Here is a 14609-nt window from a genome sequence, read left to right on the forward strand (position 1 = left end):
TTTTGTTTTGTTTTGTTTTGTTTTGTTTTTCATTCTTACAAAATACATTTTGAATAGATATTAAAGATACACTGGCACCAAACTGGTATTCTCTCTTTGATAAAATTGGAAGAATCCATAGAAGACTTAAAAGGAGGTAATTTTTCCTTCACTGATCCAATGTTAATGATCCAGAGTTGCTGTACCACTTAAAATGATTTCAGATACCAGCGGTGGTAGAGGCTTCAAATTTGGGGAAACACCAGACTGTCCTGAGAACAAGACTATTTCCTCATGCAGAAAAAAGGAAGAAGCAGCAGTGGCCTCTGCAGGCCTTTTTCCCAGATATCCAGGGGATTCCTCTGAGCTGCCATCAGGGACTGATGGAGGGAGTCACCAAGCTGTCCTGAACTACAACAACATAGTTCTAACCCTGCCCCGGTAGGCTCCCAACCAACCACAGGACCATGGAGATGCCAACAACATTGATGTGTCCACACAAGCAGCCTGTGCCCCTGGACAGCAGCCCCGGCTCTGACACCCTGTTCTGTGTCTTGGTTTTCATAGGCAGGAGGCAAGCACTACCATCCCACCTGTGCCAGGTGTGTGCGCTGCCACCAGATGTTCACCGAAGGAGAGGAGATGTACCTCACAGGTAGGCAAATCTGTATGGCGTTCCAATCTGCTCTTGGCTGGAAAGGAGATTCAGTCTTCTTCTATTCCAGTGTCATCTTTGCAATTGGCTTGTCCTTAAAATTAAAATTAATTCGCCCCTCTCTGGGTGCATGGGGAAAGTTGCTGGTGTGTCTAATATGAAGTGACATGTAATCTGCCTTCCATCCCTGTGCGTCTCCACCCGCTGCTCAGCTGGCCTGCTTCCCTGGCTGTGCTCTGAGTAGGCCCCCTGGCTCCGGCTGGGGGTGGGAAACGGAGCTGCACAGGGCCAAGGGGAGGCCTGGTTAGAGTCCACAGCACTGTGCAACCCCTAACCTTCCACCTCCTCCTGTCCTGTCCCTTCTCCCACATCTCAAAACACTGCAGCAGGCTGCTCTCAGGGCTCCTAGGACTCTCACAATACAAAGAGCAATGGAAGGACCAGCAATCCCCCTGAAAGTAAACCAGGCTACTCCCTGCTGGGATCCAGACCTCTCACCCAGGGGTTGCCCAAGTCACCTGATTGCTCTTTAGATCCTGCTCAGTCCCTGAACAGGATCCTACCAATTCCTTGCCCAGCACATCCCAGAAGTCTCCCTGGCCCCTCAGTGCCCCTCTATTCAGGTGCCCTCGGCCCAGATAGATCAGACTATCTCACCAAGGTCCCAAACTTCCCTTCTACATTTGAACATATAGTTCTCAATCTACTCATCCATCCCTTCAACCACCATTTCTTGAACCCCTACTGTGTGCAGGCTCTGTACTGAGGGCATTGTGAGGACCCGACATACACAACCACACAGCCCAGTGGTGGAATAGTGCCCGCTGTGCTGAGCATTACAGAGGGCAGCAAGAGGAGGTGGGGAGCACATCTGGTGGTGGGAGGAGCACAGGAAGGCTCTCTGAGGAAGGCTCAGGGCTGAGATCCCGGATGCGCGGGTGTTAACTGGCATCTGTAGGCTGCTATAACAAACTGCCACAGACTAGGTGGCTTATAAATAGCAGAACTGAATTCATCACAGTTCTGGAGGCTGGGAAATCCAAGATCAAGATGCTAGGAGACTTGGTGTCAGGTGCAAGCCCACTTTCTCATAGACGATTCCTTCTTTCAGAGCCCCCACAAGGTAAAGAAGGCAGCAGCCTCTCAGGACCTGCTGCCTAAGGGCCAGTACCTCATTATGAGGACCCCACTCTCGTGACCTGGCCACTCCGGAAGGCCCCACCCCCTTATACCATCATCTGGGAGGATTTGGGGGAACACAGGCATTCAAATCATAGCAACTGAACAAAGAGCGATGGAGTGGTGTGTGCCCATCTGGGTTGACAGAGTCTGTAAGACTGTGAGGGAGGTGAAGAAATGGGAATCACACCAGGCCCACGCTGAGGGCAGATGAGTGTGAGAGACAGGCAGGTGGAATCCAAGCCGGCCTTGAGACAAGATGGTGTTCTGCCCCTGAAGTGAACTCTCAGTTCTTCCCACTGTCTTCTTGCACCCTCCTTTGGAAATCCTGTCATTGTAGACCCCCATTCAAAAACTATGTGCTTTATAAACACCCCCAATTACCCCAAGCCCACGCACAACTTAACATACTTCATCCTCCCTGAGTTCTCTTGGCTCATTCTCTGTACTTGGTCCCTCCAGGTTGTATAAGAGTTGCTGGTCTTTTTGCTAAGACCTCTGGCTCCTGGCATGGGCCCCTTGGCCCTAACATTGGCCCTATCTGCCTTCATCAAATAGCAGATCACTGCTATTTTATTCTCTGATTAACCCTGTGCGGGTACTTGAAGATCTTGGAGAGCAATGAGAGCCCTTCCTCCCAGTCTCCCCAAAAGGCAGCTCTGAGGCCTCGGGGGCCAGTTATACAGAGTGTGTCTTCTTGTCAGACTTGTCCAAGCCACAGATGCCCAGGGCCAGGAGTTGACCTCAAGCTCTAATGAGTCCCCTGGGCCTGGAGCAGTTTCCCAACCTCAAACTATTGACGCCTGGTGTTGGATAATTCTTTGGTGTGACAGTTGTCCTGCGCACCACAAGGTATTGGGCAGCTCCCCTGGTCTCTACCCACCAGATACCAATGATACTATGTCCGTTCCTATTTGGACAATCAAAAACATCTCAGACATTGCCAAGTGTTCCCAAATCCATCCTCACTGGAGACCCACAAGCATGGAATATTAGAGCAAGGAATATTAAAGCAATATTACAGCAAGTTCCGGAGCAGAGCTTCCTACATTAGATTAGATTAGATGAGGAGACCACTTCCAAGATTCTGTAGCACTGTTGCTAGTTACTTGTGTGTGCTCTCATACACATATTTAAGGCACAAGGATCCAGGCGGTCATTCTAAACTGCAGAGGGACTACGCACATTGCACAGCTGGGAAGAACAGGCCCAGAGAAAAGAACAGACCTGAGTAAGAACCAGAGGGTAAAGGGACAAAGCGACACTTGGGCTGGGAACTCCCCCTCCAGGACCCTCTTCACCTGACCTTCTGAGACTCAGCCCCTAGCTGCCACTCAGGTCCCTGTCCCTTCCCATGAGCACTCTCAGTGCCTGAGTCCCCCAGTGATTTCCTGCTGCACCAGCCTGTGTTATAGTCCCAGCAGACTGCACAACGTCCTTGTGAACCCCAGCCATCTTAGGGTCCTGGATTTCACGTTTGGGTAGGAAATGTGCTGTATAGTGCTCCTTCCCCTTCTCTGGAGAGCACCTCTCCTGGTGCTAGACCCGCACTGGTACCCACATTCCCACCTGTGCCTCACTTGAATGATCGGCATCTACACGGTCCTACCTGAATTTCCAGTTCTCATCCATCTCCTTGTGTGCTTTGGCTCAGACTGCCTTGCTGTGAATCCTAGTTCTGCTTCTTACTAAGTTTTTGACCATGAACAAGTCTCTTAACTCTCTGATTGCCTGATCTGTAAAACAGGCCTATAGGGACAGTTCCTGGCACACAGAAAGCTCCCTGTGTGTTCACTGTACACATACCCGTGGAGCGCCTGCTGTGTATCTAGGGCTCTTCTAACTACGGGAGCTGCAGCCAGGAGGAGGTCAGACAAAGGCTCTGCCCTCAGAAAGCTCACAGCCTCATGGATTGGGAGCTTCACTCATCTAGCTTCACCCAGATGCTGACTGAAGGAGTTACGGGATGAGTAACATCTCTGTGATCATGAGAGAGGGTACACCGTAAACCTACAGCAGACATGCCTCCAGGAAGAGGCAGATATTCTTGGTCATGAAGAAGGGCCTGTCACCCTCTCATTAATTATCCCCATCCCTGCCCTCCTGGATCCTGAGAGAGTAGGAGTAATTGCAGGGTGTTCAAGGACCTGCCTGAAGGGATACTGAGTGATCCGGGAATGAGGGGGCCCAAGCCGTGCGTGTCATGCTGACTTGGACTGTGGGTGTCTTGTGGGGGTGGCAGCACTGGAGATTTCTGCTACAGCTGAGACAGGCTCTGGCCACCCTCAGAAATGGTAAGAAAACCCCTGCCTGGGAGAAGCGGCTGAGAGCCAAGGCTCCTGGGTTAATGTTACGGTGGACAGAGACATTAAGAAGTGACTCTCTTCTCTGGATCGCCTCCTTCCTTGTCAAATGAGATTGACAACAGTTTCTCATTTATCACTCCAGTAGAGGCCTCTCTATCCATGTTTGGGGCACAGAGATGAGCACTGCAAGTGAGCTCACTGCTCTGGGGGAGTTTACTATTTGGAAGAGAAGATTGGCATCAACTTGATAGAAGTTCCAACCTTCTCTGGCAAACTGGGGAAAGCACTGTGAAAGGAGGGTTTGGGAACAATAAGACTATGTCACAAGACCCCTATCTAGTCTGCAAGGCCAGGGAGGCTTCTCTGAAGAAAGGATACTCCAAGCCATAGGCATGAAAATGAATATAAGATGGAGGTGAAGAGGAAGGAAGGTTGTGGAAGCAGAGAGAACAGCAGGTGCAAAGGCCCAGGGAGGTGGAGAGCATCGCATACAAGGTGCTCGTGACTGAATGTGAAGGTGCTGAGCATACCGTAAGGCATCGCATAGAAGCCAGGGGAGAAATTGTGTGTGTGTGTGTGTGTGTGTGTGTGTGTGTGTGTGTGTGTGTGTGTGTTAGCAAGCCTGCAAAGCTTAGAAACCCAGATTTGTCAGTTCCAAAGCTGGACAATCTGGTACTGGCAAATGGTCCTCAGGAGATTCTTCAGCCAGTTTGTTTGCATTTTAATTGTGGTGTGACGGCTTTTGGAAGGGCTGTAATTGGGAGAAGTCTGATTGTCTAACTGGAGGAGAATTTCCTAGGCCCCAGGAGACAAGAGCAAGTTTTCTTTTATTTAAGTTGTTGCACATTCAGTCTTTCAGCTGCTTTTGTAAAGAAGCCAGTTATCTAATCTGTTTGTTATCCAAACCCTTCATTTAGTCTTCACCAAGAAATTAGGTCACTGATTTTTGTGCAGCAAAATAATAGCTAAGATGCTGTAGGTTCAGGGCAAAATTTACACCTCAGTCACAAAGGTTACAGTGGCTGGGCCAGTGGGAAGTTTTCTAAACTCCAAATGTAGTTCATGAGATAGATTTTGCTTTTGCTCTAAATATGGCTGCACTAAGATAGATTATTTTTCTCCCCTTCTGTCTACATCAAGTATCATTCAGTGTCCCCCACTATCACACTCCAGGGGCCTGAGATGGGACCTAAAACAGAAGCCTGACTGCACATTTTAAAAATAGCTCTCTGTTATCATTTGTGTATTCAACTAAAGACCACCAGGCAAAAAATCAGTTATGAAATTCTGGGACAATCCCTGCTCTGTCAATAAAAGAATGTTTATTGACTAAACATACTAAAGTGCAGGTCCTGCTCATAATAAAGATGATAAAATAATAACAATCAAATAAACTGATATTGGTTGAGAACTTACTGTATGTCAAGTACTGTACTCAGAATTTTGCATGCTCTACCCCATTTATCCTCCCCATCATCCTGTGAACGAAAAAGAGAAAACACTAATGTCCTCATTTTAGAGAAGAAAAATGTTTAGAGTGGTTATGTCATTTACCCAAGGTAAGCTGACCTGTCTTGTTTGAGTTTTGTTGAAACGGTATTCTTAGGGTTGGCCAAATTGCCCAGCAGATTAAAGTGCCTGTCAGCAGGTGCAGGGGCTGGGGGTTTGATCCCTGGGCTTGTTGGGCCAGCCCCCGCGCTGAGACAGCGATTGAGATTGGGCGTGGTGGCGTGCGCCTGTTATCCCAGCTCTTGGGAGGCTGTGAACAGGCAAATCACTCAAGTCTGATCTAGTAGTGAAGACCCTGTAGACCCTTCCCTAAAATACAAAAAAAAGAAAAAAAAAGAAAAGAAAAGAAAAGGGAAAGAAAGAAAAAAAGAAGAAACGGTATTCTTATATTTGTTACTGAATTCTTTAACTATGGTTCGTAATTGGCCTTCTAAATTTTATGAATATTTGAAATTATGTGCCACATTCTGCACACAGGTGCATTTCTCTGGGAGGGGATCTGTAGCTTTCCCCAGATTTTGAGAGGTATCTATGGCCCAAAATAAAGAACCTTAGCTCTGTGTTAGTACAAATCGAGTGGAGCCCTGAGGTTTGCTTTGATGATCAGAAGGAGTGCATCTCTTGGATAGCTGTGTCTATTTTGGAGCACATTTTTTTTTAGATCCAATCACACAAGGTCCAAGCACCAGGGAGTGTATCCTCCTGACACAGCTGGGGGTGCCACTGATATTTAGCAAAGACCTCCTTTCCTTCTGACATGTAACTCAGAAAAGCTCCACTGAGCTAATAGGTGCCCCCGTGCAGTGCTTCCCACTGTTTCGGGCTGTGGCCTGCCCGCCCTCCGTCAGCCATGCGTGTCACCAAACCGCCCCGTCAAAAGCAGTCTTCAGTAGTGGTTGCTATCACCTCAAGATTTAGCGTTATTACTTTAAATTGGATTTCTCCCCTGACAGCTTAGGTTGTAGGAGTTGTGCTTTAAAACTTTAAATCTCATGTTTCTCCAATCCTGCTACATAATTTTAGATTCTTCAAACATATCCTTGTTCCTGTACTCAATTGGTATTCCCCAAAGTCTGGCTGTACTGAGCATATTTCATTTTAAATGGAATATATTTTAATCTTTGAGGCGCTGCCCTTTTTTTTTTAGACGTTATGGGTTACCAAGCATCTTGAATCCTACAGGAAATACTACAGTATAATATCTACAATTTGTGTTTCTAAAAATCTGTTTCCAGTTTGCTCCTCTGCGGGCAGCACAAATTCTAGACGATAGGGCCATTTTCTTGCCAGTTACATGTCACATCTACTTCAGCAGCCAATTTGTCCGTGTTGGTCAGAATTAGGTTCAGAGTAGTAATTTCCCTGGTTGCTTCCTCCATTTTCTGAGAATCAGAACTGCCCGAGGGACAAGTCAAGAACTTGTCAGACACTCAGGTTTTAGCTTGAGAAAAGGTTTTATTAGCCTGGACTTTTTAGGTGGCAGAAACCCCAACTCAAGCCATGTTAGGCAAAAAGGGACTGATGGCTTCAGAGATATGAGAAGCAGCTGGGAGTAGCAGAGCTGGGGCTTCCAGTATCATCCGCCAGTTCTTTTTCCTGGGCTGGGGCTGCCATGTTGTTGGAAAAAGAACTGATCCAGCCCTCAGCCAGCTGTCAAGAGAGACAGACAGCCATCCATGCTGGGGCCACCAGAGAAGGCCAGGAGGGCCTGTGATGACCCTCCTTGAGCCACGTTCCCAGGTCCAGGGAAGAAGGCAGCAGCAGACGAGAAAACAGGAATTTGTTTCCCAACCCCTTAGTGAGGGGTGAGACCAGGCCGCGTGGCACAAGGCTGTTGTAAGGCTCCAGGGAGCTACTTCCGGTGCAGATGGAGCGCGAGTGGGAGCAGTGAGCTCTGCCAGCAGAGTCCTGGATGTGTCCTCTCGTCAGCACTGGCTGCTGGTGCTGTCAACAACACGAGTTGGAACATTTAGACGAGGCTCATCATAAGTGCCCAGTAAACGTCAATTATCATTACTATTTTTATTTGAGTATAATTATTATGAAGTATTGTATAGCACAAGGCCAGGCACAGGCACTCTAAAAATGGAAGAAAAATAAGAATACTTGGTGCTTGGTGCACGCTGAGTACTCATGCCACCACATGACCACCCCCACTGTTTCTATGAGTGGCCATCATTTCCCTGGAACTACCAGGCCCCCTAGGGCTGCCTGTCTCCTCTCCCTACCCTGCCTGATGTCTTCCATGGTAACCAGCCTCATGGGAACAAGGCACTTCCCCCACTACTGCTTTATTAACTTCAGACCCAGTCCATTATGCCAGCTCTAGGCAAGCCAGCTTTGCCCGCTTCTCCTGAGGTGCCCTTGTTCCCTGGCACAAGTGTAGCCTCCCCAGAGGGCGCACTGGCAACCGAATCGGCTCCTGTTCAGGGACTCCACTGCTACAGCCGGCTCACCATTAGCTGCACGCCCCCCAACTTCCCAGGCCTTGCTCTCAGAAATTAGGGAATAAATACTCCCCGTCCACCCCCAGTCTCTCTGGGCCTGCTTTCCTATTAACCAAACTAGTCCCCGGCATGCCAATTTTGGCGGGGGTGGGGGAAGATGACAGATAATTGTAATAACAGCCATCATAGCTGAAAGTTACACAGGTGGATGCTGTTCTAAGTGTTATACACATACTAGCTCATCACTCCTTAAAACAAACCTACAAGGAAGACACTAGCCTCGTCCCCACTTTATAGATGCAGAAAGCAAGGCACAGGGTGGTACCTGAGTTCCAGTAGAAGATGCAGCATGTGATGCAATAAGTGGTGTAACAGGATTCAGACCTCTTAAGAATATGATAATAAATAATGCACTGAGTTCCTGGTGCACAGGAAAGACTGCAGAAGCCTAAGGTGATGCTGGTGATGCGGTTGTTTCTACACATTGACTCAACAGAAGAGCTTGCTCAGCTCCTTCCTGCCAGGTCAGGACTGTTAGTGACAGAAGAGTAAAGCACCCTCTGGCCTGAAAGAGCAGCCCATTTGCTGGGGCATGAGCAGGAATTTTCTTGTTTATTGAGATGAAGTTTACAGAACATAAGATCAGCTTAAAGCGTATTACTTGGTATCATATAGTATATTCACAGTGTTCACCTGTTAAGGCAAGAACATGAAATCTCTTATAAAATTAGTTTCCACATCCCACGATGTTCCACACACGCTTGCTGCCCCTGAGCTGTATCCCCAGCCCTGTAGTCCAAAGAAACGAACCTGGAGTGTTGTCTGGTGTTAGCCCTCTGTTCCTACACATTTTCCTCACCCCACAAGAAACCCTATTAAACAGTTGCTCCCCTTCACTCTATTTCCCCTAATTTCCAATAATCACCAGTCTGTTTTTTCTCTCTAGATTTACCTATTTCAGTACTTCATGTGATAGAATCACACCATATGTGTTCTTTTGCAACTGATCCCTTTACCTGGAATGTTTTCTAGTTATTTGTATCATACCATGCATCCGTATGTCATTCCTTTTATGACTAAGTTATACTGTATTGGACGGATAGACTGCATCTGTTTATCTACATGGGGGGTTATTTTTTGCTTTTTAAAAATTATTTATTTATTTATGTAGTATAGGGTTTAGCTGCACAGCTCAGACTTGTAGTGACACTCCTGTCTCAGCCTCTTCAGTGCTGGGATTACAGGGGTGCACCACCACACCCTGTTTCGGTGGCCAGCTCAACGGGGCCAGAATGGCATGTGCTACTGGGGATGGAACCCGTGTCCTTGAGATTACCAGGCAGGTGCTCAGCCCACTGAGCTATCTCCCCAGCCCTGCATGGGTGTTTTAAAGGAGCAACACCAAGGTCCTAACTAGTCTATGTTACAAAAATAGTGCTGCCATCATTTAAGCAGGAGGCTGACAAACCTCACCCTACTGTGGTCCAAAGAGATCTGGAGAGGAAATCTGATTCGTGAGTACTCCCTGGCTAGGATCAGAGGCCAGAATTTCAAGTGTCAACATTAGTGAGTGTGGAGGGCTGGTCGTTAGATACTGGAAGTCATGGAAGCCTGCAGTGTCTAAAACAGCCAGACTCAAAAATGTTTAAAATCAGAGTGTTGACCAAACAGAACATCCAGCCCAGCTATATCAGTCACTGCTGTGTTCATAACCCCTGCTGGGCTTTGGCATTTTATAAAAACACTTTGGAAAATTAAATTTCAAGGTCCAGCAGAGAAGTGGGTGGGTTCCTGAACATTAAAGAACATTCGATCTGCCCTAGATGTTACAGGTGGGGGGTGCGCTATGATACTCAGTCAGATAGGACTGCCTGCTGGCTCGGCTAAGGATGAAAAGCAGCCCTTGTACTAGCGGAGGGGCTATTCCAGAGGTTCAGATGGCCTCCTTCTGACCAGCCCTGATAGAAATAGCTAGTTCTTCATGCACTCCTGTAACTACTATGGTAGATTTCAGCGGAACAGCCTGGAACTGTGGGTGACCATATCAGAGGACAAGAGAACACAACTCCAGAACAAGGAGTCTAATGTGAAAAAAACAAAGCTATACTTTTGTTAATTTTAAAGGGCAGAAAATGATAAAAACAATGACACAGAATTTCATAACGAGATAGTAGGAAATTAACAATGGTTAATGTACTGCATATAGTTATCTTCAAAGTAGTTGCTCAGGTTACAAGATAGAGGCATGCAAAATTGATCGAACAATATAAGATCAAACCATTCTTTTCAATGAACTAATAGAAATTAGTAGTATAATTATCTTAGCTATCTTTGTACCTATCTATATTTTTTCTTTTCCTTTCCTTCTTTTCTCTTTTCCCCCACCCCAGTTATTCAAAGTTACACTCTTACAAGATGTTTGAGTTCTGTTTTATAAAATCGACTTCTATATTACATGACATTCCATGCAAGCTCTGTACCCCTGAGCTACATTCCCAGCCCCACATTCCAAAGAAATAAATCTGGAGTATGGTCTGATATTAGCTCTCTGGATCTTATATTTACACAGTTATACACCACCTGGGGAACTGTTGAATCAGATTTGGACCCCACCTCCCGAAAATTGGTGGCAGTGGCTCAGCTCAGGGCCCAGGAATCTGCAGTTTGCCAGACTGTCAGGAAGTAGCCCACGGGTCACACTTTAACAAACCCCGGTATTCCCATAGTCACGCAGTCTGAAATTGTAGCTGTCGAGTCAGTGCCTAGTTGATACTACTTGTCCACCTCTGACTCCAGCTTAGAAAAGCCAACTGGCCTAAGATAGAATATCCTTTTTCTTCTGTTTATTTTCAACACAAAGAATATTATTGAGACTCTTTGATTCTTGCAGAAATATCTATTAAAAAAAGAATATGGATTCCCCTTCTGTACCTTCTTGTTGGGACTACTGAATGGGGCAAATGATTACCTTCTTTATGCAGAGAAGCCCGCTAAGGTGGAAACATAAAATCTCCAAGGACTGGAACAGTTGGTAAACATTTTCAACTGTTATTATCATGTAATGATTCTCCCCTGCAGTATTGCTGTTGAGTATGTTTCTATCTAAGCTGTCCTTCAGTATGACTAAAGACAAGAAATTAATGATAACATAAACAAGACCACTCAGTTCTCAGATATAAATTTTCCTTCCCTGGAGCTTCTGCCCCTTAGTTCTTGCTCTACTCTTATAAGACTTCTAAAGCTGCTTCTACATAGACAGCCATTAAACATTCAAAAATGTATTTCACCGTTCTGTTCAGTCTCTCAGAAGACACTGCCTTATAGTCTAATTTTGAGTCTCCTCACTATTCCGGTTACCATACTCCTCTAGGTGATCTTCCCCTTCTATCTTTTTAAAAATACAAAGGTAAGTCCAACCAGTCATTTATTTGGGTCTTTAAGCACTCTGTTGGCTCTGGGGGTAAAGTCTACTCCAAGAAGACAATGCCCCCCTGGATGTCATCATGTTAATGTCATGTTGTTGAGTTGTCGACCAAGGGAATAAGTTCAGCAAACCATAATTTCACAGGGATCTTCATGAAAAATGTGGCTTTTTCTTACCATTATTTCTCTGAGTTTACCACCAACTATCAGCAAATTCTTTTTCAACCCTTTTTTATTTAGATCTTATACTATGAACTTCTAAGCCTTTTTTTTTTTGTTTCTAATTATATTTTCTCTTTTCCAATCCCCTTCCCTCCTTTCTTATATAAAGGTGTTTTTTAATGTGGGGAGTGCTGAAGCTAATACTACTAGATACAGTGCCATTTGTTGCTCAGTTGTGTTTTGGTCAGATATGTCAGTGCATAGTCAGAAGGCCAGCAAAACCACCTAGCCTGAGCCCCACCCCTTCACACAGTGTCCCCTGAGGAGGATTTCTGTCCCCTTCACCTTTCTGATGTGTCTTCCACGTGATCTCATGACACTTTCAGGCCTGTGTTTACCTCATCCATTTCCTGGAGTGACCTATAACATGTGTTTCCTGCCAGGCTACAGTTGTAAACAACTTCTGGTAGATTCGGGCTCAACTCAGAAAAAAAAGAAAAGAAATGGAAATGCTCTGTCTAATAATTGCCAAAAGTGACAATCCCACCCCAGAGCTGGACACATCCTGTGACCACAGGCTCAAACCACAGACCCAGAGTCCCTCTGTTGGGTTGTGAGAACCACTGCATCTTACTTTATGTGAGATTAAGCCACTGAATAATCAGGAACACCCAAGAGTACCAGCAAACAAGAACTGAAGACTTTTACTCCATAAAAAACAGAAGTATCCCTAGAATTACAAATCCTCCGAGTGAAGATCTTCTTGTAGGCCACACAATCTGACCTCCTTATCATTCCACTTAAGGAACTGAGACTCCAAGAGAAAGTGTTTGGAGCTGAGGAGAGATGGGAATGCAGGACTCCTCACTTGCAGCTAATCTTCTCTTCGAGGTCCCATTATTTGACCCTATATCTTACCCCTATCCCTTAGCCACTAGTACAGTCCCAGGGGCACCAGGCAACAAACCGTTTTAGAAAGTATATCCTAGAAACAAAGTCAGACAAACAAGTGCCATCTGGGTGCTCAGAAATCTAGCCATTTGCTAGCTCCTCTCCTTTTAGTGCTAGTTCCAAGAGGAATGGCTCCAGAGGGATAATATGTTCCTATGTTTCCTTCTAATCCAGGACACCTGTCCCTTCTCTGGGGAATGTAGACTATTTGGGGCTTCTTCCGAACATGTGCCCAGCCACCTGTTGCTCATGCCTTTCCAAATTGGCCTCTCTGGGTTGGGGCCAGCCAGCTGGACCCCCACACCATGAAGTGTGGGCAGTAGCAACACAAGTACCCTGAATTTGATTCATTCTGGAGTCTCTTGAGGAATTAGCAGGTCAGAAAGTGTCCTCAGGATGACACCTCCTCCCTTTAAAAGAGATGGCTCTGGTAACTCGTTAAGTCTTTGAAGAGAAAAGAAGGCTGGAGTTTATCAGTCTGTCATTTTCTTTCACTCCCACTGCCATTCATTCATTCAACAAATATTTATTGACCACCTGCTATGTGTCATTCACTGCCAATGGTCCACTCCTCCGTTCACCCCCCCAAATATGTATGGACCTCTGCTACGAGTAAAGTAACATGCTGGATGCTGTGGAAGATATGACCATGAATAAAGCTCTGTTCCTGCCCGAAAGGAGCTCTTGATTTGGTAAGGGTAGTAAGTCCACAAGCTATTGTGATTTAAGGCTGTCTATATGAAGAGAACTACAGAGAACTATGGAACACAGAGAAGACAGAAGTCACCCCCAACTAGCAGGTAAGAAAGTTGGCAAGAGGACGCCTGTGAGACCTGACTCTTGAGGAACAGACAGGATGTGGACACACTGAAGAAGCGTGTGGCTGTCCAAGTTGGTGTTCAGTGTCTAGGGGAAAGAGGCCAGCCAAGAGCTGAGAAAGCTGAGGGGTTCTCTTGGCCAATAACTGGCACATAGGACAATGCGCTGCTTAGGGAGAAAACTGAGGTTGTAGGTGTGGTTGACTACTGGTACATTTGAAAGGTCTGAGTCTGTGTTATTTTCCTGGCCCCTTAGGTTCTGAGGTTTGGCACCCCATCTGCAAGCAGGCAGCCCGAGCAGAAAAAAAATTAAAGGTAAGCAGGCTGGTAGTGGGCTGGTAATGACACCAGGCCAGCAGTCCTACATGCCCACTCTTTGCTGCAAGTTGGGGGAGCTGTGCTTCAGTACAGTGTTCCTTAGAGCAGTCACTCCCAAAAGTCTGTCTCTTTGGAAACTCTTAATGGGAACACCTGGCTGATTGGGTTTGAAAGGACTAAGACACTGGATATTAAAACATTTTGAAAATAGTAGAGCAGTGTATTCATGTGAGTTTTTAAGTGTCTCTTCTGGCAAGGTTATGACCTTACTTATACTGATCCAGATAATGGCTTCTCTGAGATGTTCAAGTCGTGATTTTCCCCAAACCTAACATCATGTATCAATAGTTATATTGTCACACTAATTGATAGTTTGCAAACCACCTCTATAGCCACTGCCTGATTTGATTCCTTTCGTCCCTTAAGGTGGATGAGGCAAATTTTACCTCCACCTTGCCTGAGAGAAAACGAAATCTTAAAAAAGTGGTGATTTGTCTGCAGACACTCAGCCAAACAGAAGCACTCCTGGTATCTCTGGGCACACGCCAGACTAGCTGGACCCCTGGTCCTTCTGAATTACTGTGTTCTGACGGATACCAGGAAGGCCTGTGCCACTGGGTCCCTGGTATTGCAAGGAACGGGTGGAGTGCCCCGGGCTGCAGGGATGGAATGCCTGGAGTCTTGACGCTGTGGAGGGGCAGGCTTGGGGTGTGTGACCTTTAGTGTGCCTTTACACACTGGCCTGTGGCTGTCAGCTGAGCTCTCTGGGACTATGGTACCTGCTGGAATGTCTTCAAGTAAAAACATACAATTTTCAGCTAGCCCATTAACATACCTCCTTTGCGTTGTCATCCACCTACTC

The 14609-nt window shown here is 46.3% G+C and overlaps 1 protein-coding gene across 5 annotated transcripts in view; it reads left to right on the forward strand.

Annotated features, from left to right (window-relative positions):
- Ablim3 (actin binding LIM protein family member 3) overlaps positions 1 to 14609 on the forward strand; it is a 113330-nt gene that overhangs the window by 71905 nt on the left and 26816 nt on the right. For all 5 annotated transcript variants that reach the window (XM_004631279.2, XM_023715275.1, XM_023715274.1 and 2 more), the window contains exons 7-8: positions 547 to 634; positions 13686 to 13744. In XM_004631279.2, coding sequence (XP_004631336.1) covers positions 547 to 634; positions 13686 to 13744 — 147 coding nt within the window. The remainder of the gene's footprint in view (positions 1 to 546; positions 635 to 13685; positions 13745 to 14609) is intronic.

The sequence above is a fragment of the Octodon degus genome, unplaced genomic scaffold, assembly GCF_000260255.1.
Source record: "Octodon degus isolate 3935 unplaced genomic scaffold, OctDeg1.0 scaffold00040, whole genome shotgun sequence".
Lineage (NCBI taxonomy): Eukaryota > Metazoa > Chordata > Mammalia > Rodentia > Octodontidae > Octodon > Octodon degus.